At 50.0% G+C, this 25,492-nt stretch overlaps 1 protein-coding gene across 8 annotated transcripts in view; it reads left to right on the plus strand.

The window, feature by feature from the left end:
• The window catches only part of KYAT1 (kynurenine aminotransferase 1), a 412,259-nt gene that overhangs the window by 213,009 nt on the left and 173,758 nt on the right, over nucleotides 1–25,492 (plus strand). For all 8 annotated transcript variants that reach the window (XR_014965464.1, XM_085614045.1, XM_085614051.1 and 5 more), the window contains 2 exons: nucleotides 10,266–10,416; nucleotides 17,364–17,513. Coding sequence is in view for 7 of the 8 variants with exons in the window: in XM_085614045.1 (XP_085470171.1) it covers nucleotides 10,266–10,416; nucleotides 17,364–17,513 (301 nt within the window). In the remaining variant the exon portion in view is untranslated. The remainder of the gene's footprint in view (nucleotides 1–10,265; nucleotides 10,417–17,363; nucleotides 17,514–25,492) is intronic.

Consider the following 25,492-nt stretch of genomic DNA (forward strand, 5'->3'; position numbering starts at 1 on the left):
GCACCAGAGATCTTTAAAGACCCAGTCAGGGCTAGAGTCATCAACCCGAGAATAGAAAAAAAGTATAAGGCTGCTCCTACTGATCCAGCACACATTAAAGGCCCCGCACCACTAGACTCCTTGGTAGTCTCTAATGCAAGGAAGAGAGCCAATTCCCAAACATCAGGTGACGCACCACCACCAGATAAGGAATCTAAACTCCTGGACGCCTCTGGCAAACGCACAGTGTCACAGGCAGCAAACATATGGCGTATTGCTAATACCCAAGCGCTGTTAGCCAGGTACGACAGGGCACATTATGATGAACTTGAGTCCATAATGCAGCACCTCCCTGACAGATATAGAAACAGGGCCAATGAACTCATACAGGAAGGTAAAACCATCACTAACACCTCCATCCGTTGTGCCTTAGATGTGGCAGATACCGCCTCAAGGGCAATAAACACCAGTGTCCTTCTGCGTAGGCATGCCTGGTTACGCATCTCGGGTTTTAAACCTGAAGTCCAGAGTTCCATACTCAATCAGCCATTTGATGAGCAACACCTATTTGGCCCCAATGTGGACGTATCACTTGAGAAAATGAAAAAGGATACAGACACAGCCAAATCTATGGGAGCCTTGCAGTCGCAAGCTCCCAGACGGTCCTTTCGTCGCTCATCCTTCAGAACCACCCACAGAGGCTACTCCTCTGATAGCCCCTCCACTTCTTATAAGGCTCCCACCCAATCCACCTTTATTAGAGGTTACCAAAGAGGTGGTTACAGGGGGAACAACAACAAAGGCAGAGGCAAGACCAACAACTCCTGCTTCGCCTCCACCCCCACCCAATGACTTCCCTCCACTTCCCCCAGACCATTCAACTCCAGTCGGGGGAAGACTCCAACAATTCCTTCCTGTCTGGACCAACATCACCTCAGACAGGTGGGTGCAACAGATAATTCACTCAGGTTACTGCCTCGAACTAACATCTACCCCCCCCAAACATACCACCCAAACAGCGCCCAATGTCACAAGAACATCTGTTACTGCTAAAGCAGGAGGCAATCTCCCTCCTACAAAAAAATGCAATAGAACCAGTTCCCCTGCACCAACAAAACAAGGGAGTTTACTCCCTGTATTTTCTCATACCACAAACGGACGGCTCTCTAAGACCTATTTTAGACCTCAGACCCCTAAACCTATATATACACTCAGACTATTTCCACATGGTCACACTTCAGCAGGTCCTCCCTCTGCTTTCACAGGGCGACTTCCTTGCTACTCTAGACCTCAAGGACTGCTATTTCCACATTCCCATTCACAGCGCTCACAGAAAATATCTCAGATTCGTAGTGGACGGTCAGCCCTATCAATTCAAAGTACTCCCATTCGGAGTCACCACAGCACCAAGAGTGTTTACCAAGTGCCTAGCGGTGGTAGCAGCACACCTAAGAAGACAACACATCCATATCTTCCCGTATCTGGACGACTGACTCATAAAAGCCCGCTCATACAATCAGTGTGTCCAACACACTCACGCCACTATTCAGCAACTTCACGACCTGGGGTTCACAATAAACCATGCCAAGTCCCAGCTGCAACCATCCCACACACAACAATACCTTGGTGCCACAATAGACACCTCAAGGGCGCTAGCCTATCCCAGTCCCGCCAGGATAGCAAGCATTCAAACTCTTCTCACCAAATTCCAACCACAGCAATCTCTTCCAGCTCGAGTGTTCATGCAACTCATAGGGATGATGGCCTCCTGCATATTCAAGCCTCATGCAAGACTCCAGATGTGTCCTCTCCAAGAGTGCTAACAGATCTGGTGTTGGTAGACGGTCGTACCCATCGCTCTGCAGTGGTGGAACACCAAGAACCTTTCCAAAGGGCGACCGTTCCTAGAGCCGATTCCTCAAATAGTTATGACAGTGGACGCATCGCTCTCTGGCTGGGGGGCTCACCTACTACATCACACCATGCAGGGCAGGTGGACACCTCAGCAAAAGTTACTCCACATCAACCACCTGGAGCTACTGGCCATATTCCTGCCCTTGAAAGCATTCCAAAAACACATTTCAGGCAAAGCTGTCTTAGTCCGCACGGACAATATGACAGCCATGTATTATGTACAAAAACAAAGCGGGACACACTCTCTGCAGCTCTCTCAGCACGCACAGAGCATATGGAGGTGGGCTATACCTAAGAAAAGTTTTCTCCTAGCCCAACATGTCCAAGGAGTCCAAAACACAATAGCCGATCTGTTGAGCCGTCAAACACAACAGATCCAGTGGGAACTTCATCCACAATTTCTTCAACCGTTTTTCCAGATGTAGGGGCAACCACAGATAGACCTCTTCGCCACCCAAGAAAAAAGCCAAATGCCCAAACATCGCCACCAGGTATCCTCACCCATTGTCCAAAGGCAATGCGATATGAATGAACTGGTCAGGCAGATTTGCATACGCTTTTCCGCCTCTCCCACTCATTCCACTAGTGGTGCGCAACACTCCTTAACACTCATCCTAGTTGCTCCAACTTGGGCCAGACAGCCATGGAACACCACATTGTTGGAACTCTCCGTAGCTCCGCACCAAAAATTACACCTCTCTCCACGCCTCTTAACCATGGAGAGATCCAACACCCAGACCCAGCTCAGCTCAACCTAGCGATCTGGCTCCTGAAGTCCTAGAATTTGGTTACCTTAACCTTCCCCCTGACTGTATGAACGTCATTAAAGAAGCTAGACGACCTACCACTAGAGCATGCTATGCAGTCAAGTGGAAACGATTTGTAATATACTGTCATAACAACAATACTGATCCCTTAGATGTGTCTATCCAACACATCATCGGCTATTTACTACACCTCCAAAGATGCAACCTAGCCTACACGTCTATCAGACTGCATCTGGCTGCCATAGCGGCGTATCTACAAAATAGACAACACCTCTCACTTTTCAGGGTACCTGCCATAAAGGCCTTTATGGAGGGACTCAAAAGAATAATTCCCCCCAGAGTACCACCTTCGCCTGTATGGAATTTAAACATCGTTCTCACAAGACTAATGGGGCCTCCATTTGAACCTCTACATAAATGTGAGCTACAATTCTTAACATGGAAAACTGCTTTCCTCGTAGCCATTACTTCTCTACGAAGAGTTAGTGAACTACAAGCACTAACCAGTCCGGAACCCTTTCTGCAAAGGCATCATAACAAGGTTGTTCTCCGAACTAATCCTAAATTCCTCACTAAAGTCATTTCTCCCTTCCACCTCAATCAGTCTGTGGAGCTGCCTGTATTCTTCTCGCAGCCGCAAACAGTCGCAGAAAGAGCTCTTCACACCTTAGATGTCAAAAGAGCACTGCTGTACTACATAGAGAGGACACAACCTTTTCGTAAGACCAAACAACTATTCGTGTCTTTCTCACCACCACATAAAGGCAACCCCATATCAAAATCTGGGATAGCTAGGTGGATTGTCAAATGCATACAAAGACCATCTTTTGAGTAGTCCCGGCAAATTTGTACATTATCTGTTCCTCCTAAAGCCCACTCTACACGAAAGATAGGGGCTTCAATGGCATTTTTAGGGAAAATTCCCTTAGACGATATCTGCAGAGCAGCTACATGGTCTACACCGCACACATTCACAAAACACTATTGTGTCGTTGTGCAAACTAAACAACAAGCTAGTGTGGGCCAGGCTGTACTCAAAACACAATTTCAAACTACTGCAACAGATACTGGTGGTCGCCGCTAGGAGGGGATACTGCTATACAATCTATGCATAGTTTGTAATCTGCAGCTCATATGCCTTGAATGGAATATGCTACTTACCAGTATGCATCTGTTCTTGGCATGTAGAGCTGCAGATCTACACACGCCCATCCACCTCCCCGGCTACCTTTATCTGTTCCAGTATTATCTTACTTAGATACATCACACATGGGCATCTTTCCTGTTTCTTACAAAGCTCCATCTTTTCCCTGTTGGCGAAAAACAATCTGAGGATGGAGCCGATGCCCATGCGCACTATGATCCAAAAGAGGAGTCACCTATCTCGTGACTTCCAAAGACGTTCCAGGACAAAAACAAGTGCAAACATCCGGGCCCAACACCAGATGGCGATCTATGCATAGTGTGTAGATATGCAGCTCTACATGCCAAGAACAGATGCATACTGGTAAGTAGTATATTCCTTATCCCAAACACTTCCATCAGTCACTGGAACAACTGAAATGTTAACTAGGGACAAGTCTCTTTTCATTTTATGCGATGAAGAATAGAGGGCCAACACCCAGTCGGCCAGTTCTGTAGCAGAGCATTCCTAGAGGTAATGGCCATTGATCAATCGGAAAGAAACTGTCACAAATCCAATTCACAAAAACAGGAAAACCAAGGAGAGTATGATCCAGACATATATCCAAGGAGGGACAAGATAATTGCGTTTTCAACCATGAAATAAAGACACAAATCCGAGCTGGATGCGTCTACAAAACAGAAGAACTGTCAGAAGAAAAATTATCTTGATCCATATAGTACCCGGACGAACTCAGCTGGAAAACAGGAGGTTGGGACTTAGCAGCAGGACTTAAAAATGTCAATTCAGAGGGACTCGCCAGCAGTGGATCAGTGTAAATGCCATCTGTTGTAGAAGACATTGTATTGGAAGAAGTTATCATGTCAGGGAAATTGTCGGCGGAGGACTCAGCTTCCTCCTCCCTCAGCCGGGGAGTATTGGCATCGGTGGTGTTCACAGGCTGCAACGAAAAATGTTGCAGGAAAGAACTGCTATCCCGTGACTTACTATGAAGTATTGGCCACATGGTGTAGCTTGACCTGTTCAATGGAGACACAATGATTGTCCTTGTATCCAGGGAGAGATAGCAAAATCATAGTTCGATTACCTCAGAAGCCAAGGACAGGAACAGGAGCGCGGTACGCTGGCCCAAATTCCTTTTTGGTGGCCACCTTTTTTCAAACGATATCACCATTTATTGAAAGCCAGTCAGAAACTGGAAGAGCACAGTCAGAAGTAGAAGGATGAGATGCAGGCGAATGCGTAAGTTAGCTTTACGGACCTTTTGTAGCACAATGATCATCTGCGTCAAAGGTTGCGGCAGCAGCCACAACGTCTGGACCATCAAGGTCTGGAACGTACATCTTGAGGCGGGGTCCGCACACCCAGAAACCTTTTAAGGAGGTTAGCTTGTTGAACCCCATATAGATGGTTCAACCAACTGTGCCCTGTACCTAATACTCTAGCCATTAAGGACTGCATTAAGTCACGGTTCATTCTCTCCACAACTAAACATTTTATAAGGATAGGAATATTTAGAAGGGAAGCCCTTTGGTAGCGGGTTGCCATTTTTAAAAGCAGCTAGGAGATCATTGTCGATACGAGTCTTAGAGCGGTTTACCGCTGCAATTAGCTGCGGCTACTGCAGAATTGGCCGCTTCATCAGCCGTAGAACTTCCTACGGCATGTGATCCCACACGTTGATGACTCAAACTATGTATAACATGAGCTTATGGCAACTTATCCTTAAAAACAGCCACTATAACCCAAAGCAATTTGTTCTTGATTGTGCTACCTTTAGAATCGTTGAAGTAATTTTGTTTCCAAAAATGTAAATTGTCATTAAAAGATTGTACGCAATAATACGAGTCACACACTGGGGGATCTAGGATCTGTATTCTCGAGTGCAAGAAGTAAAGCCTTCAATTCAGCCAACTGCTCAGTGCAGTCTCCAAGAGACTTTGTGAGAGTATTTTGTGGATAAAAGATGCCATCAGAAGTAGTGCTTAGAACAATGGCGCATGCAGCAAAACATTGGTGCTTCGAACCTATAGCAGGTTGTGCAGATCCATCTGTATAAATGACGGGCTTGTATTGGTCAAGAGGCAGAATAGAAGAAGGAAAAGGATAAACATGTTCATATTGCAAAAATTCTTGTGTATGCAAGGAAGGGTCAAAGACAAAGTCAACATCCATGGCGGATAAGGATGTAGCCCATTGTATCCAACGAGGGTGGAGGGCTTTAGCATTAGTAACGCTGCCTTTTGTGACAGCCTCCAAGGCAGGCACAGGAGAAACACCAATAATGCGTTTACCTTGAGCAAGTGGGCGTTCCTTCAGTACGGCCATTCAGACAGCAGTTAAAAAAAATCAGAAGAAGCAAAATGTAGTTCTGCAGAAGAATACAAATGCGATTTTGTATGCTATGGGAACTAGTTCACCTTCATTAAAGGTGACATAAGTAAATCCAATTGCACCCGGCAAGACCGGGATAACCACATTCGTAGTATTGAAACGTGTATGCAAATGATGCATTTCAAGTAAGTCAGACTGTAAAGACCTGAGCGTTTTAGTATGCTCTGATGTCCAGCAAGAAGCAGAAAAATAAGGGCATGTTAAGGCATCACAAGATTTATTACGTTGGGCATAATCAGGTATGTAGGTCCTGCCAAATTAAAAAAATCCCAGCAGAGAGTGCAATTGAGCACACTTTTCAGAAAATTAGGGCGATTACTTTTCGCCTCATTTGTGAATTTGTATCCTAAGAACAGGACACTAATAAAAGCTATGAAAGACTTTTTGAAGTTAAACTTGTAACCAAATTCAGAAAATCGCAAAATAATGTGATCTACTCTTGCTAAATGGGGGTTTAATTCATCATCAGTTAGGTAGATATCATCAGCATGGAATAGCGCATCAGGGTCGAGCTCATGAAGAATCCACGTAATGCGTGCCGCAAAGACTCCTGAGCTGTTCTTATAGCCCATAGGAACTCAAGCGTATCACCTCTTAATGCCGAGGGTCCTAAATGTGGACCAGTCGCGGCTCTCCAGAGCCAAATTGTGACTGAAAAAAACCATTGGAGTTATCCAAAGTGGTTTTATATTTTTTGCGGATGACATTATTAATAAGTGCTGTACTATGTGTATTTTGAACTGCAAAAGAGCATGTATGACTATTCAAATGTCTGTCATCGAAGACAATACGATAGGAATGATCAGGTTTCAGAACTGGAAAAAGCGGATTATTTATTTGAGAGACACAGTTTTCTATCTCTCCCTGGTACTCTAGTTGGGAAATAATTTCCTTAACAGGTGCTTTAGCCCGAGTCCAAGACTCCCACTCTGAGGCCTGACCCCAATCCTGAAAGATACATCCTCCCACTCTCAGGCCTGAGTCCAAGCCTGAGAAACCCATACTCCAAGGCTCGAATCCAAGCCTGAGGGACTCATATTTCCACTTCGAGGCTTGACTCCAAGCCTTAGAGACCCCTACTCACACTATAGGGCACTTGTCCAAGCCTGAGAGACCCATACTTCCACTCTGAGGCATGACTCCAAGCTTAAGAGATCCATACTCCTGTTCCAAGGCTCGAGTCCAACCCTGAGACGCACACTCCCACTCCGAGTTCTGACCGCAAGCCTGAGAAACCCACACTCATATTCTGAAGGCTGAGTCCAAGCCTGAGAGACCCATACTCCCACTCCAAGGCCTGACTCCAGATCTGGGAGACCCATACTCCTGCTCCATGGTCTAACTCCAAGCCTTAGAGACCCCTACTCGCACTACAGAGCACTAGTCCAAGCCTGAGAGACCCATACTTAAACTCTGAGGTCTGACTCCAAGCTTGAAAGACCCATACTCCCACTGGTAGGCCTGACCCCAAGCCTGAGAGACTCAGACTCCCAAAGCCTAGATGTGACCACAAGCCTTAGATACCCACACTCATATTCTGAAGGCTGAGTCCAATCCTGAGAGACCCATACTCCCGCTCCACAGCCCTGACTAAAAGTCTGAGAGACCCATACTCTCAGTCCGAGGCCTGAGTCCAATCTTGAGAGACCCATATTCCCACTCCACAGCCTGAGCCCAAGCTTGAGAAACCCATGCTCTCACTCCGAGGCCTGAATCTAAGCCTGAGAGACCCTTACTCTCACTCCGAGGCCTGAGTTCAAGCCTGAGAGACTCATACTCCTACTCTGAGGTCTGGCTGCAAGCCTGAGAAACCCACACTCCCACTCTGAGGCATGACCGCCAGCCTGATAAACCCATACTCTAATCTGAAGGCAAGGTCCCAAGCTTTAGAAACCCATGCTCTCACTCCGAGGCCTGAATCTAAGCCTGAGAGACCCATACTCCCACTCCGAGGCCTGAGTCCAAACCTGAGAAACCCCTACTCCACACTTTTACTCAGAGGCCTGACCCTAAACCTGAGAGACTCATACTCTCACTCCAAGGCCTGACCCCAAGCCTCAGACACACATACTCCAACTCCAAGGCCCGAGTCCAAGACTGAGAGACCCATACTCCCACTCCGAGGCATGAACCCACGCCTGAAAGACGCATCTTACCACTCAGAGGCCTGAGTCCAAGTCTGAGAGACCCATAAATCCACTCCAGGGCCTGAGTCCAGGCCTGAGAAACCCATACTCCAACTTTAAGGCCCGTGTCCAAGCCTGAGAGATTATGACTTTGATGAGGATACCCCTGGAAGAGAACTAGGATTACAGGTAAGTAACTAATCCTTCCTGCTCCGAGGCCTTACTCCAAACCTGGGAGACCCATACTCCCGCTCCATGGCCTAACTACAAGCCTTAGAGACCCCTACTCGCACTACAGGGCACTAGTCCAAGCCTGAGAGACCCATACTTAAACTCTGAGGTCTGACTCCAAGCTTGAAAGACCCATACTCCCACTGGTAGGCCTGACCCCAAGCCTGAGAGACTCAGACTCCCAAAGCCTAGGTGTAACCACAAGCCTTAGAAACCCACACTCATATTCTGAAGGGTGAGTCCATTCCTGAGAGACCCATGCTCCCGCTCCACGGCCCTAACTACAAGCCTGAGAGACCCATACTCTCAGTCCGAGGCCTGAGTCCAATCTTGAGAGACCCATATTCCCACTCCACAGCCTGAGCCCAAGCTTGAGAAACCCAAGCCTGAGAGACTCATACTCCCACTCCAAGGTCTGACCGCAAGCCTGAGAAACCCACACTCCTATTCTTAAGGCTGAGTCTAAGCCTGAGAGACCCATTCTCCCACTCCGAGGCATGAGCTCACGCCTGAGAAACCCATAGTTCCCCTCGAAGGCTCAGTCCTGGCCTGGAAGACCCATACTCCCTTTCCAAAGCCTACCTTCAAGCCTGAAAGAACCATACTCTCACGCGAAGGCCTAAGTCCAATCTTGAGAGACCCATACTCTCACTCTGTGGCCCGAGTCCAAGCCTGAGAGGCCCATAATCTCACTCTGAGGCCTGAGTCCAAGCCTGGGAGAGCCATACTCCCACTCCGAGGTCTGACCGCAAGCCTGAGAAACCCACACTCCTATTCTGAAGGCCAAGTATGAGAGACCCATACTCCCACTCCGAGGTCTGAGTACAATCTTGAGAGACTCATACTACCACTCCGAGTCCCGAGTCCAAGCCTGAGAGACCCAAACTCCCACTCCGAGTCCCGAGTCCAAGCCTGAGAGACCCAAACTCCCACTCCGAGTCCCAAGTCCAAGCCTGAGAGACCCAAACTCCCACTCCGAGTCCCAAGTCTAAGCCTGAGAGACCCAAACTCCCACTCCGAGGCCTGACCCAGAGCCTGAGAGACCCATATTCCCACTCCGAGGCCTGATACTAAGCTTGGGAGACCCATACTCTCTCTCCAAGGCCTGAGTGCAAGCTTGAGAGACCCAGACTCCTATTTTCAGGGCTGAGTCTGAGCCTGAGAGACCCACACTCCCTCTCTGAGGCCTGACTCCAAGCCTGAGAGACCCATATGCCCACTCCAGTGCCTGAGTCTGAGCCTGAGAGACCCATACTCCCACTCCGAGGCCTGACTCCATACTCATGCTCTGAGTCTCATCTTAGACAGGCCTGAGAGGCTCATACTCCCACTCTGGTTTTTGGTCTGTAGCTATTGCTGTATCTTCAGCTTTGCACAACACTCAATTTTCTGGTGCTTTACATTGTGTGGCACACAAGACCGGCCCGTGCAGGTAAGTGCGGTGGGCGGTTGGGCCAGGTTGGGGGGGGGATTCGACAGGCCACAAGGAAAAATTAAATGAATAATTAATTTTCCCTCGACTTCGTCTGTCAAAATCCCCCCCACCGACCCCACCACTCTTACCTGCACGGGCCATTGCTGGTGGCACACCCTGCTGTGCTTTCTTGTTGCTGCAGCATTCTGGAGGGGCAGATGGGTGAGTGAGAGGACAGGGCTCCTGGTTTGGTGCTCACTGTTCCATTACTTTATTCCTATTTCTTTCCTCTGCAGGGTGGAGCTGGTTAGCCTGGCATCCCAGTACAAGACGGTGAACCTGGGGCAGGGGTTCCCGGACTTCTCCCCTCCGGCTGCCCTGAAGGAAGCCTTTGTGCGTGCCATTAGTGAAGAGGACAGCAGCCTGAACCAGTATACCCGGGGCTTTGTGAGTGCACAAGCATGAGCTACCTGCCTGGGGTTCTGCTTGCTTTCAAAGGACTACAGCTCAAGCTCGAACCCTACCAGTCCTCTGTGGTTCAAATCCTGGCGGGTTCTCTCAGCCTTTCATCCATTTGAGGTTGATAAAATGAGTACTATTGAGTTGGGTAACAATAAACATCTGTTATTCAGCGCCAAGATGCCTCCAGGTGAACGTCGCTTTACAAATACACATGTTATGTGTTATAGTACCTCAGCCTTTCAAAGTACCACAGCTCAAGCCTCCTCACTACCAGTCCTCTGTGGTACTGCAGCCTTTTAAAGTACCACAGGTCAAGCCTTTTCGCTACCAGTTCTCTGTGGTACTGCAGCCTTTCAAAGTACCACAGCTCAAGCCTCTTAGCTACCAGTCCTCTGTGGTACCGCAGCCTTTCAAAGTACCACAGCTCAAGCCTCTTCGCTACCAGTCCTCTGTGGTACCGCAGCCTTTCAAAGTACCACAGCTCAAGCCTCTTAGCTACCAGTCCTCTGTGGTACCGCAGCCTTTCAAAGTACCACAGCTCAAGCCTGCACCCTACCAGTCCTCTGTGGTACCACAGTCTTTTCAAAGTACCACAGGTCAAGCCTGCACCCTACCAGTCCTCTGTGGTACAGCAGCCTTTCAAAGTACCACAGCTCAAGCCTGCACCCTATCAGTCCTCTGTGGTACCACAGCCTTTTCAAAGTACCACAGGTCAAGCCTCTTCGCTACCAGTCCTCTGTGGTACCGCAGCCTTTCAAAGTACCACAGCTCAAGCCTCTTAGCTACCAGTCCTCTGTGGTACCGCAGCCTTTCAAAGTACCACAGCTCAAGCCTCCTCACTACCAGTCCTCTGTGACAGTACAGATCAGGGGTCCTCCCTGCCAGTCTTCCTTGACTCCACTCTGCCAGTCCTCTGCAGTACCACAGGTCAAGCTTCCTCCCAGGCAGATTTCTGTGCTACCACAGGTTATGTCTCCTCCCAGTCAATCCTATGTGGTACTGCAGCCTTTTATAGGGCCACAACTCAAGTCTCCTCCCAGCCAAGTCACCTGTGGTACCGCAGCCTTTCCAAGGACCACAGCTTATGGATAATCCTCTGTGGTAACATAGCCTTTCAACAAAACCAAACATAAACTTCTCCAGTTAGATCAATACCAAAACATTGTTTACAGTATTTAGGAGCCATAAATCAGACCACTTCGATTTATAGTTCATTGTTCATCAATATAAATATTTTATACTTTACAATAAAAAAGATTTTTAATCAAAGATATATGCATGGATTTTGTGAGCTCCACATGAGTTCAGAACATACATAAACAAAACCAAAAACAAGAAACATGACAACAGCCTTTCAAGCCTCCTCCTTCCCACTCCTCACTGGCACCACAGGTCAAGTCTCCTCCCAGCCATTACTCTGTGGTACCATATCTCAGGGCTTCTTCTTGCTAATCCTCTGTGGTACCACATCTCAGGGCTCCTTCTTGCTAATCCTCTGTGGTACCACATCACATGCCTCCTCCCTGCCAATCCTCTGTGGTCCTCTCCAAGGACCAGTGTATGTTTCCTCCACAACCAGTTGCCTGTGGTACCACAGTCTTTCAGAGGCCCACAGCTCTTGTATTCTTCCTGACAGTCCTTTTTGGTACCACAGCCTTTCAAAGGACCACAGCCTAAGTTTCATCCCTGCCAGTCCTCAGTGGTACCACATCTCACACCCCCTCTCAGCCAGTCATCTGTGATACCACAGCCTTTCATAGGACCACAGCTCAAGCCTTGTCCCCACCAGTCCTCTGTGATACCGTTGGTACTGCTGCCTTTCAAAGACCCACAGCTCAACCCATCTTCATGCCACCCACTATACCCTTCCAAATAACCACAACAAACACTGCCACTCTGCCACTCCTCTTCTGCCTCATCTGTGGTGCCAACAGCATTTCTTAGACTCACACTGCAGACATTCTTCACTTCACTCCTCATTCACCACCACTCTTCTGTGGTACTGCAGCCTTTCAAAGGGCTGCACCATGAGCCTTGGTCCCACCCCCCTTCTGTGGTACCGCTGCCTTTCAAAAGACTGCACCATGAGCCTTGGTCCAAACACTCTTCTGTGGTACGACAGCCTTTCAAAGGTCTGCACCGTGAGCCTCAGTCCAAACATCCTCTGTAGTACCGCAGCCTTTCAAAGGACTGCACTGTAAGCCTCAGGGCCACCACCCTCTGTGGTACCACCGCCTTTAAAAGGGCTGCACCATGAGCCTCGGTCCAACCAGCCTCTGGGGTACCGCGGCCTTTCGAAGGCCAGCACTGTGAGCCTCAGTACTACCACTCTTCTGTGGCAGCAATCACTTCCTTCTCACTACTCTTTTGTAGTGCCAGAATCTTTGAAATGCCACAGCCATCTGTCTCACAACTCCGTCCCACCCCTCTTCTGTGGTAGAAGCCTCTGTCCTGCAACTCTTATATCCTACAGTGAGCCTCCGTCTCACCACTCTTTTGGGGTACAAGCCTCTTCCCCACCACTCTTATGTGGTACCACAAGTCTGTCCTACCACTCTTCTGTGGCGCAAGCCTCCATCCCACCACTCTTCTGTGTTACAAGTCTCTTCCCACCACTCTTATGCGTTACAACCCTCCATCCCACCACTCTTATGTGGTATAAGCCTCCATCCCACCACTCTTATGTCGTACAAGCCTCCTTCCCACTACTCTTATGTGGTACAACCCTCCATCCCACCACTCTTATGTGGTATAAGCCTCCATCTCACCACTCTTATGTGGTACAAGCTTCCATCCCACCACTCTTATGTGGTACAACCCTCCATCCCACCACTCTTATGTGGTATAAGCCTCCATCTCACCACTCTTATGTGGTACAACCCTCCATCCCAACCACTCTTATGTGGTACAACCCTCCATCCCACCACTCTTATGTGGTATAATCCTCCATCCCACCACTCTATTGTGGAACTACAAGCCTCCATTCCACCACTCTCTTGAGGTACCACAAGCCTCCGTCACATTACTCTTCTGTGATACGAACCTCCGTCCTACCATTCTTCTGTGGTACAAGCCTCCATCCCACCACTCTTATGCGGTACTTCGAGCCTCCATCCCACCACTCTTATGTGGTACAAGCCTCCGTCTCACCACTCTTCTGTGGGACTACAAGCCTCCATTCCACCACTCTCTTGTGATACCACAAACCTCAGTCTCACTGCACTTCTGTGGTACAAGCCTCTGTCCCACCACTCTTCTGTGGTACAAGCCTCCATCCCACCATACTCTGGTACTACAAGCCTCAGTCCCACCACTCTTCTGTCGTACAAGCCTCCATCCCACCACTCTTATGAGGTACCACAAGCCTTCGTCTCACCAGTCTTCTGTGGTACAAGCTTCCATCCCACCACTTTTATGTGGTACAAGCCTCTGTCCCACTACTCTTCTGTGGGACTACAAGACTGCATTCCACCACTCTCTTGTGATACCACAAGCCTCCGTCCTACCACTCTTCTGTGGTACAAGCCTCCATCCTACCATACTCTGTTACCACAAGCCTCCATCCCACCACTCTTCTGTGGTACAAGCCTCTGTCCCACAACTCTTATATGGTACCCCAGGCCACTGTCACACCACTGTTTTGTGAATCCAAACCTGTGAGAAGAATGCACTGCAAGCGTCCATCCACCTCTCTTCTGGGGTATTGCAATCCTTCAAATGACTGCTACGCGCTTCCATCCCACCACTCTTAAGTGGTCTTCAAGCCTACTATGTAGTACCACACGCCTCCATCCCACCACTCTTCTGTGGAACTATAAGCCTCCATCTTACCACTCTTCTGCGGTACAAGCCCCCGTCCCCCAATTCTCTGGTACCACAAGCCTCAGTCCCGCCACTCTTCTGTGGTGCCACAAGCCTCCGTCCCACCATTCTTCTGTGGAATTTCAAGCCTCCATCCCTCCACTCTTCTGTGGTACCACAAGCCCCGTCCCACCACTCTTCTGTGGTACCACAAGCCTCCGTCCCACCATTCTTCTGTGTGACTACAATCCTCCATTCCACCACTCTCTTGTGATACCACAAACCTCAGTCTCACCACTTTTCTGCGGTACAAGCCTCCATCCCAACATTCTCTGGTACCACAAGCCTCTGTCCCACCACTATTCTGTGGTTTAAGCCTCTGTTCAACCACTCTTCTGTGGTACAAGCCACTGTCCCATAACTCATATGTGGTACCACTGGCCACTTTCACACCACTGTTTTGTGATACCAAAACCTTTGAGAAGACTGCACTGCAAACCTCCGTCCATCTTTCTGCTGGGGTATTGCAATCCTTCAAATGACTGCTACACGCCTCCATCCCACCACTCTTAAGTGGTACCACAAGCCTCTGTCCCACCACTCTTCTGTGGTAAAAGCCTCTATCCCACCATTCTTATGTGGTACCACAAGCCTCCATCCCACCACTCTTCTGTGGCACTACAAGCCTCCATGCACCACTCTTCTGTGGAACTACAAGCCTCCATGCCACCACTCTCTTGTGGTACCACAGGCCTCCGTCTTAGCACTCTTCTGTGGTACAAGCTCCCGTCCCACCATTCTCTGGTACCACAAGCCTCCGTCCTACAACTCTTCTGTGGTGCCACAAGCCTCCTTCCCATCACTCTTCTGTGGTATAAGCCTCTATTCCACCACTCTTATGTGGTACCACAAGCCTCCATCCCACCACTCTTCTGTGGAACTACAAGCCTCCATGCCACCACTCTCTTGTGGTACCACAGGCCTCCGTCTTAGCACTCTTCTGTGGTACAAGCCCCCGTCCCACCTTTCTCTGGTATCACAAGCCTCCATCCTACAACCCTTCTGTGGTGCCAGTAGCCTCTATCCCGCCACTCTTCAAGTCATTCTTATAAGCACTGATCTCTTGAGGATTGGTTGTCAGTTGCCTTCCCACACCGGCACCCTCAGTTCAACACGACACTAGCCCCAAAGGGCAGGCAGGAGTTCAGGGGTCAGGAGGATAACGGGGCCAGTGCACTCTGAAAGCTCCATGGCTTCTTTTCAAACAGAGGAAACCTATAGCATGTCACAGCTTCCAAAAACCAGCAGATGCACACTCCTTGAGAAGTCAGGTGGTTGTCTGCTGACAACTGTGAGAACCTTGGTACAGTTTCTCCTTTTTTCCACGTTTTAGTGAAGTTCTGTAGATTACTGGCCCTGGCAGGGGTATATGAAAAGTGCAGTCCTATACAAACCTATAGAACTGGTGGAAAGGTTCTGTGCCCCCACTCCAAAGTTCACATGTCCTTTTTCTTCCCTGGCCCAAGGAGGGCCCATTGGTTTCTCAGACCCCCTTCCAAGGACCAGCATCTCTTGCTCTTGGTCCATGCCTTTTATCTCTGACACTGGGCATCGGGGGCTCCCACTTACCAGCTGTGAGGCTTCAGATTTCACCCCATCTGGGTTTGACTTCCCTCTGTGTGTTGGTTGGGGGCGAGGATGATTTAAGCAATCATTTCTAAGAAGAAAGAGTGGCTCTTTCTTTCAATCAAAAGTTTACGAAGCCTTCCTTTCTCGTTGCCATTCCTATGCAAGATTCCCACGTGCATCATTTTGTGACACCGTGACGTGTGTGACCCTGGGAGTCTGGAGCTACTGTTTTAGTGTATGAAAAGAGCTAGCCTGGGCCTCCTTTTCTTGATCACCCAGACCAATTGTGCTTTCCTTGCTCTTGGGGTGACCAGATAGCTGCTTGTCACCATGACTCTGCTTGTCCAGCTCTTGGCCTAGTGTTCGGGTGCCATCTGTTCATCCTGCTCATTCCTTTTTTGATGCCTTTTTCTTCCTTGTGTTATTCTGCTTTTCCCCACCACTCTCACCTCTTCTTTTTTTGCCAGTCACTCTTTTTCTACCTCCATTCTTGACAGTTTATTTTCTCCCTTTCTCTGTTTCCTTCTCAGAACTGTTTTCTTGCCCCAGTCTTTCCCCTGTCTTTCCCCTGTCTTTAGCTGTCTCTTGGTTTTCTTCCCACCTCTTTTCTTGCCCCCGTCTTTCCTTCCTCCCCATGCCAGTCAGTCTCATTTCACTCCATATTTCTCTCTTCTTGCTCTTGAACCCCACCTTTCCATTGTCACCAGGCATTTCTCGGTTTCTCTTTACTCCCCACCTCTCCGATTTCCTTCCCACCTCTCTCTGCTTCTCATTGTGTTTGCCTCTCTCACTATCTCTCTTCCTTTCCCTCTCTTAGTCTGCTTGTTTTTGTCTCTACCTCTCACTCTTCCTTCCCCTCACGCATGCTTCCTCTGCTTGTCTTAACCTCTCTCCCCTCCTTCCCCTCTCTCACTCTTCCGTTGCTTGTATTTGCCTTTGCCTCACTCTTACTCTTCCTTCCCCTCACTCACGCTTCCTCTGCTTGTGTTTGCCTCTTTCTCTCTCTCTCTCTTCCCTCTCTTCCTTCCCTACTCTTACTCTACCTCTGCTTGTGTTTGCCTCTCCCTTCCTTTTTGTCTCTCACTCTTCCTCTGGTTTTGTTTACTTCTTATTCCCTGAGTTTCCCTTCCATCCCATAGCTCTCTCTCTTCCCCTGCTTGTGTTTACCTCTCTCTCCCTCCTTCCCTTCTCCCACTCTTCCCCTGCCTGTTTACCTCTATATCTCGCTCTCACTCTTCCTTACCCACTTTCACTCTTCCTCTGCTTATATTCACCTCTCTGTCCTCTCCTTCCCTCCTCCCACTCTTCCTCTTCTTGTGTTTACCTCTCTCTCCCCTCCTTCCCTTCTCTCACTCTTCCCCTGCTTGTGTTTGCCTCTGTCTCTATCTGTTGCTCTCACTCTTCCTTACCCTTTTTCACTCTGCTTGTGCTTGTGTTTGCCACTCTCTCACTACCTTCCCCTTCCTTCCCTCTCTCACCCTGCCTCTCCCTTTCCTTTGCAGGGTCACCCTCCTCTTGTGAAGAACCTGGCTCAGTTTTTTGGGAAGCTTCTTGGCCGGGATCTTGACCCTCTCAGCAACGTGCTGGTGACAGTCGGGGCGTACCAGGGACTGTTCTATGCCTTCCAGGCCTTGGTGGATGAAGGCGATGAGGTAATGCCCAGCTGCCCCTGCTTTCACAGACACTCTTCCTGATCTGAGAAACTCCCCTTTACTGCTCTGGCAATTCGGTTGGACTGTTGGCCATAACACTGCACCCCAGGTTAATGACCAACCACTCCATTGGAGCACTTGACTCTCAAGGCAGCGTAGTCAAGCAGTTAAGGTTTACCGTTCTACAAAAGAAGTATTTAATTTACAGGGAAGTCATTATTTACACTCTAAAACACAGGTAAACATTCAAAATCCAGAGATGGTTAGCTCCTTCTGGGCATGAGACCCAGCCCTAAAAGTATTTTAGCTCTTTAGTGCTAGGCAGTATATGTTAGTTTAACTTTGATCCTTATGGCTGAGGTGATCCTATGGGGGGGTTCTTCCACTTTGCTTGGATCTGATGGGTAATCTGGCTGGACTTTCTATTGGAGTACATAACTAGGTCCAAACTGAGGTGACATGATGGGCAAAATAAACAATGGATCAGGAGGTGCCCAGAGAAATTACCAGTGGCTGAGATTAATTCAAGCATTTCACCCATCACTTTTTTTGTATAATTCAGTATGACACCTAATGTCATACCCTATGACACCGCAAACACAAGGAGATGATGTATGGAGCGCTGAAACTTTTCGGACACTCACCCCCAGTCAACAGATCTGGGTTTGATCCATCACCGTTCTTTAGCCCACTCTGCCACCCCAGTTCAGACATAGCTATATGCAAATCAGTCTTGAACCTGTGCCTCATGGGAACATTCCAGCCCGAACTGCCAAGCCATGTCTTTCCTGGACCGGAAACAAGCATCCTGGCACCGGTTTCGGGCTAACAGCCCTCATCAGCCAGGCTAGCCTCATCCCTGGTGGTCCAGTGCGAGAGCCATGCTCCTCAGCTGGTCCACTCTGCCAGCCTTTCTGGTTGTCTTCCCTGCTTTTGTCTGTCTGTGCCCTGTTTGTCTGTCTTTGTGTTATTGACCGTTGTGCAGTTTGTACCTATTTGTCTCTTGCGCCCTATTTTTTTGTACCTTTGTATCTTGTGCCTTTCTTTCTTTGTGACTCTGTCCTTTGTGCCTTGTCTTTTGTGCCTTGTCTTTTTTGTGCCTTTTTGTCTCGTTTTTCTGCCTCATTGCCTGTTTTTCTCTGCTACCGCTTTTGCTCCCTTTCCCGCCACTGCTGCCTCCACGTCCCCTCCCCCACCTGTTCCCGCCTCCCAGCTGCTCTTGCTCCCCTGACCCCTACTTAATGGCGGCCGCAGCGCGACACCCTGAGCAAGACCTCTGACCTCCTGGTCAGGGAAACTGCTCTCCCCTCGCGCAGCTCCATCGTTGCTCTGCTGCCTCCCGCACCTCGCTGCTTGCAGGTAGGTGTTCGAGGCCCTCCTCCACCAGCAGGCTCCTGCCAGCGCCTCATCCCTGGTGGTCCAGTGGGAGAGCCTTGCTCTTCTGCTGGTCCGCTCTGCCAGCCCTTCTGGTTGTCTTCCCTGCTTTTATCTGTCTGTGCCCTGTTTGTCTGTCTTTGCCCTAATGTCCGTTGTGCAGTCCCTCGTTGTCTCTTGCACCTTGTTCTTTTTTTTGTGCCTGGGTCTCTTGTGCCTTTCTCTCTTTGTCCCTCTGTCCCTTGTGCCTCGTTGTCTTTTTTGTGCCATCGTTTTGTTTTTGTGCCTCTGTCTCTTGTGCCTTTTTGACTTTCCGTCTCGTTTTTCTGCCTCATTGCCTGTTTTTTCTCTGCTGCCGCTTATACTCCATTTTCTGCTGCTGCTGAACCCGGGGCCCCTCCCTCCCTGCCTGTATGTATGTATGTATGTATTTGTACTTATATAGCGCACTTCTACCCAGGGGTCTCGTAGCGCTGTATTCATACCGCTGTGGAACCCTTCCTGGTTTTTCCTGTGAGATGTCCACTCCTGGGCACCTCCAAAGTGAAGCCAGGCATCCTAGCGCTGTGGGGGCCATTGTGGAGATTAAGCAAGCTATTGCCCAGAGTTGCACAGTGGGACCCATGATTAGAATAGGCACCGAGGCGAGAATTATCAGGTCCGGGGAAATTGAATCCAAGAGCCGCCGAGGTGGGAATTGAACCCTGGTCCCGGGCCAGACCTCTGCATCAGGGTCTGCTGCTCTAACCATTGAGCCACACTTCTCCAATGTTCCTGCTCCCGCCTCCTAGCTGCTCTCCATCCCCCGATCCCTACTTAATAGCGGACGCCGCGCAGCGGGCACGCCAAAGTTGTGCCAAAGGCAAGCCTGTCTGCGCCTGTCCATGACCAGTGTCAGGGAACCTGGTCCTCCGACCACCCACTGCTACGACTCAGCTGCCCTCCATGCACTCAACCCCAGAAGAAACAACAACTGCCAGCTGTCGATGCCAAACGCCACCCATGGCCAGTTCTCCTGCCAACACTGCCGCCACACCCTCTGGATGCACACTGCTACCTCCAACCCACTGGATGCCAGTGAGCTCAAACCCCTGAGCTGCAGCCGCCTCAACGTTCGCTCCCTACGTAGACACATAGTAGAGATCTGGGACCTCCACGACACCCTATCGGCTGACGTCTCCTTCTTCACCGAGACCTGGACCAACGCCAGCTCCGCACCCAACTCGCAGCTGCCATCCCCGACGGGTACAAGATCCAGAGGAAGGACCACCTCAACCACCCTGAAGGTGGACTTGCCATTGTACACAAAAATGCCCTCCGACTCACTACAGCCAGCACAAACAACTCCTCGTCCCCCATGGAACACTTCCATTTCCAGATCCAGACCAACCCTAGAACGACTTAACGTCTCACCCTCGCCTACAGACCTCCCGGACCGCGCACCACGTTCACCACAACCATCACAGACATCATCGCACCCCATGCCCTCACCTCTATGGACTACGTACTGCTCGGAGACCTGAATTTCCCAACTCCACCGCCCTCCTGGACAACCTAGCAAACATCGGACTGAAACAGCTCGTCACCACCCCCACCAACAAGGCAGGACACACCTTCGACCTCATCTTAACAGGAGGAAACAACATTCACTTCAGCCACCCCACGAAACCCCTCAGGATGGACCACCACTGCGTCAATTTCTCCTTTTCGAAACCCACTGCGCACAAGCCTACACCACACCCCCATGCAGGAACTGGCTCACGGTCATCGAAGAGCACCTCAACTCTGCCCTCAACTGCGCTCCTCCACCACCGCGACCGACGCCGACTCTGCAGCCAACGAACTCCACTGATGGATCACTGAGTGCGCAACACGCTCGCCCCCTCCAGAACTTCGGCAGACAATGCCCCACGAAAGCCACCTGGTTCACCACGGACCTCCGAGACTCCAGACGCATGTGCCAACGACTTGAAAAGGCATGGAGGAACAGCAAAACCTTGGAAGCATGCACTGTCTACAAAACTGCCATGACAGAACACCACCAACTCATCAGATCCACGAAGAGGAACTTCATCCAATTCTCCAACTCCTGCAACTCTAGGAACTCTTCAGCATCATACGTGAATTCACCAAAGCCCCCAGCAAAACCTCAGATGCCCCTCCCTGCCAGGACCACTGCAACAAACTTGGCTCCTACTGCCATCACAAGATCAAGATTCTCTACGGCAACTTCAACGAACGGAACCAAGGCACCAACACTACACCTACCACTGGCAACACCACCCAGCCTACCATCACCGTCTGGACCCCTGTCACCACAGAAGGCACTGCTAAGAACACGAGGAACATACACTCAGGAGCCCCCACCGACCCCTGCCCGCTGCACATCTTCCACAGAGCCGCCGCCGCCATAGCACCCGAACTACGACGTACTATCAACTTCACCTTTGAATCCGGCACGTTCACAGACGACTGAAAATGCGCAGAAGTCAAGCCCCTCATCAAGAAGCCCTCCACAGACCCGAAGGACCTCAAGAACTAAAGGCCCATCTCTCTCCTCTCCTTCGCAGCCAAAGTTACCGAGAAGATCGTCAACATCCTGCTCATGAACTTCATAGAATCCAACTCGATCCTCATCCGCACTCTCCTCAACCAGGGCCACACGGGGGCCCTCATCCTACTAGACCTCTCAGCAGCCTTCAACACAGTCTCCCACTTCACACTAACCTCCAGACTCCACAACGCCGGCATACAGGGAACTGCCCTAGACTGGATCCGTTCCTTTCTAACCGGCCGGACCCAAAGAATCAGACTCCCGCTCTTCCTCTCCGAGCCCACAGAGATCAGCTGCGGAGTACCCCAAGAATTTTCGTTGAGCCCCACACTCTTCAACTTCCACATGGCCCCCCTTGCTACCATCGTCTGAAAGCACAGACTCATCTTAGTATTGTATGCCAATGACACCCAGGTCATCCTCGCCCTCACCAAGGAACCCAACATCACCGATACAGCTTCCAGGAAGGAATGAAAGACGTTGCATCCCGGATGAGCAGCTGCTGCCTGAAAATCAGCTCGGAGAAAACAGAAGTCCTCATCCTCGGATCCACCCCCCCCCCTTCCCCCCCCCCCCCCCGCATGGGACAACACGTGGTGGCCCACCGCCCTCAGCAACCCTCCCATACCCACGGACCACGCCCACAACCTCGTCATCATAATCTTCTCTTCCCTCACCACGAGCCGACAGACCCAAGCAAGTTCTTCCTCGTGCTTCAATACCATCTGCTTCCTCCGCGAGACCTTCAAATGGATCACCCCTGAATCCAGAAAGTCTGTCACCCACGCACTCATAACCGGCAGACTGGACTACAGGAATGCCCTTTACGCCGGGATCAACAAATCTTTACTCCTCAAACTCCAGACTATCCAGAACACTGCAGCCAGACTCGTCCTCAGCATTCCACAATAAGACTACATCACCCAGCACCTGCGAGACCTCCACTGGCTCCCAGTCGAAGGACCTTCAAGCTGCTCACTCACGCCTACAAATCCCTCCACAACACCGGACCTCAATCTCTCAACAAAAGAATCTCCTTCAACGCACCCAAGAGGAGTCTCCGCCCCGGCGACCTCGCCCTGGATGAAATCCCAACCATCGCTGAGCCAGAACGGGAGGAAGAGCCTTCTCCTACATCACGGCAAAGACCTGGAACAAACTCCCCCTCAGCATCAGAGCAACCCCCACTCTGCAAGCATTCAGGAAGAGCCTTAAGACCTGGCTCTTCGGATGAGACGGAGCTGCACGAACCCCCTTCCGCCCAGCACCTTGAGACTCTCACAGGTGGGTAGTGCGCTTCACAAATCCCTGATTGATTGATTGACTGATTGATTGATTGAAAGTGCATCGGGAATGCTCAGACATGGATCTGGTGCTCAGACATGGATCCGGTACTGATTGTGCCACTGGAACCAAGTTGCATCTGACTGATGAGCCCCAATCAGGGCAAAACCAGTCTTGGGTGGCTTGTGTTCGGATTCAGCAAGCACCTGGCCTGGCAATTCTGTCTGGATTATTCCTGTTGAAGCAGGGTCAAGAATAATATGCATATGGTTGGGTACAAACTGAGGTGGCATGGTGCCTAAAATAGCCATGGACTGGGATGCAACCCCAAGTAATTACCAGTAGCTGAGATCAATTTGAGCATTCCATCCATCACTTTTTTGTCTACTGCAGTGTGATTCCCTAAGTGCAAAGTGTATGTCCAGACATGGATCCGTGCTCCCCGTGCCAGTGCAACCAAGCTGCACCCTACTGATGAGCCCCCATCATGGTGAAACTGGACTAGGGTTGCTTGTGTTCAGGGAAGACCTGGCCTGGCTGTTTGGGCTCAACCATTCCTCTTGGAGAAGGGTTAAGACTTATATTCACACGGTTGGGTCCAAACTGAGGTGGCATGGTGTGCAAAATAACAGTGGACTTGGATGAGCCTGTGGCATTACCAGTGGCTGAGATTAATTCACGCATTGCATCCATCTCTTGTTTTGTGTACTTTGGGTCTGATTGGAAGCAGTCGGGCTCGGACTACTTACATGGTTTTTAGAGACTTATTTCAGAGGCTAAAGCTAACCGTCCTGTAATTTGGGTTGAATTCATTTGATTTCAGTTGCAGAGTTGAAATGTGCTCAGCGGTGCACGAGGATGCAGTCACACCTGTGCAGTCTGCGAGAACCCAGAAAACTAAACTGGCTTGACGGAGAGTCTCTGGAGAGGAACAATGCCTCGTCTAGTCCAACAAGTGTTTGTTAAGGTCATGCTGAAGAATAGTCAACTTGATGAGGAGGCAGGATGGCCCCTGTCTCCACCAGGATTGTCCAGTAGACCTAACTCATCATGGCAGAGGATGGTAATACCATCATTGAGAACTGGCTCGGTGCCCAGAAGAGACGCACTCAGCAGGCCCTTTTTTGTCGACATTGGCATCCTGTCTATGCCCTCAACTTTCGTGCCATGGTGGTAGCACTCCGATTGTTGCGAGTTAGTAGTCCTGAATAAATCCTTTCCGGTGTTAGACCCGTACTTTTGCGCTTACGTTCCGTGTGCATGTCAAGTGCATGTCGACATTGTGCATGTTTGGTATATACACGACAGTGAGACTGTGTGAACCGTGGATATGGGATCTATTTTGGATGGCACCAGGTTCTGTGCTAGAAATCTGGGAGTACTGTTTGATTTTGGCCACTCGTTCTTGCCACAAAACACGACGGTAGCAGCTTGATGCTTTGCCCTACTTCACTCTATGTGGCAAATCCTTGCCGCTCTGCCTGGTCCTGCATGTAAAACCACTGTGCCGACTCTCAGATGAGCTCTTCTTGATTACCCCAATCCCCTCTATTCTGGCCGGGCTCTTTATCTGTTGAATAGACTCCACAGTGTTCAGAATGTGGTGGCCCGGGTTGTTTGAAGTCTCTTTCGCATAACTCCTGTCAGGCTTCTCCTTCCCACTCTCTATTGGCTGCCCATTCAGCAGAGATGTATTATTAAAACCCTCTATTTGACTTATAAAGCCATCCAGTGCACCGGACGTAGCTATCTGTCCCGGAAAGTGCATCTGTATTAGCCTGCGCGGCCACTCTGCTCCAGTGGGGCTATGCTCTTACAGGTTCCAAACGTACAGAAAAGTCTGATTGGTGGCCGCCCTGCTCCTCTGGGCTTACAGAGAAGTCTGATTAGTGGCCGCTTTGCTCTCCCGGGCTATGCTCTTACAGGGTCCAAAAGTATAGAGAAGTCTGATTGGTGGCCGCTCTGCTCTCCCGGGCTATGCTCTTAAAGGTTCCAAAAGTATAGAGAAGTCTGATTGGTGGCCGCTCTGCTCCTCTGGGCTAGGCTATTACAGGTTCCCTAAGTACAGAGTAGTCTGATTGGTGGCTGCTATGCTCCTCTGGGCTCAGCTCTTACAGGTTCCATAAGTACAGAGAAGTCTGATTGGTGGCTGCTCTGCACCTCTGGGCTAGGTTCTTACAGGTTCCAAAAGTACAGAGAAGTCGTATTGGTAGCCTCTCTGCACCTCTGGGCTAGGCTCTTACAGGTTCCATAAGTACACAGAAGTCTGATTGGTGGCAGCTCTGCACCTCTGGGCTATGCTCTTACAGGTTCCATAAGTACACAGAAGTTTGATTGGTGGCAGCTCTGCACCTCTGGGCTATGCTCTTACAGGTTCCATAAGTACAGAGAAGTCTGATTGGTGGCAGCTCTGCTCCTCTGGGCTCAGCTCTTACAGGTTCCAAAAGTACAGAGAAGTCTGATTGGTGGCCGCTCTGCTCCTCTGGGCTTAGCTCTTACAGGTTCCAAAAGTACAGAGAAGTCTGATTGGTGGCCGCTCTGCTCCTCTGTGCTATGCTCTTACAGGTTCCATAAGTACACAGAAGTCTGATTGGTGGTAGCTCTGCTCTTCTGGGTTTAGCTCTTACAGGTTCCAAAAGTACAGAGAAGGCTGATTGGTGGCCGCTCTGCTCCTCTGGGCTATGGTCGTACAGGTTCCAAAAGCACAGAGAAGTCTTATTGGTGGCCGCTCTGCTCCTCTGGGCTATGGTCTTACAGGTTCCAAAAG

The sequence above is a fragment of the Triturus cristatus genome, chromosome 1_2 (assembly GCF_964204655.1).
Source record: "Triturus cristatus chromosome 1_2, aTriCri1.1, whole genome shotgun sequence".
NCBI classification, from domain to species: domain Eukaryota; kingdom Metazoa; phylum Chordata; class Amphibia; order Caudata; family Salamandridae; genus Triturus; species Triturus cristatus.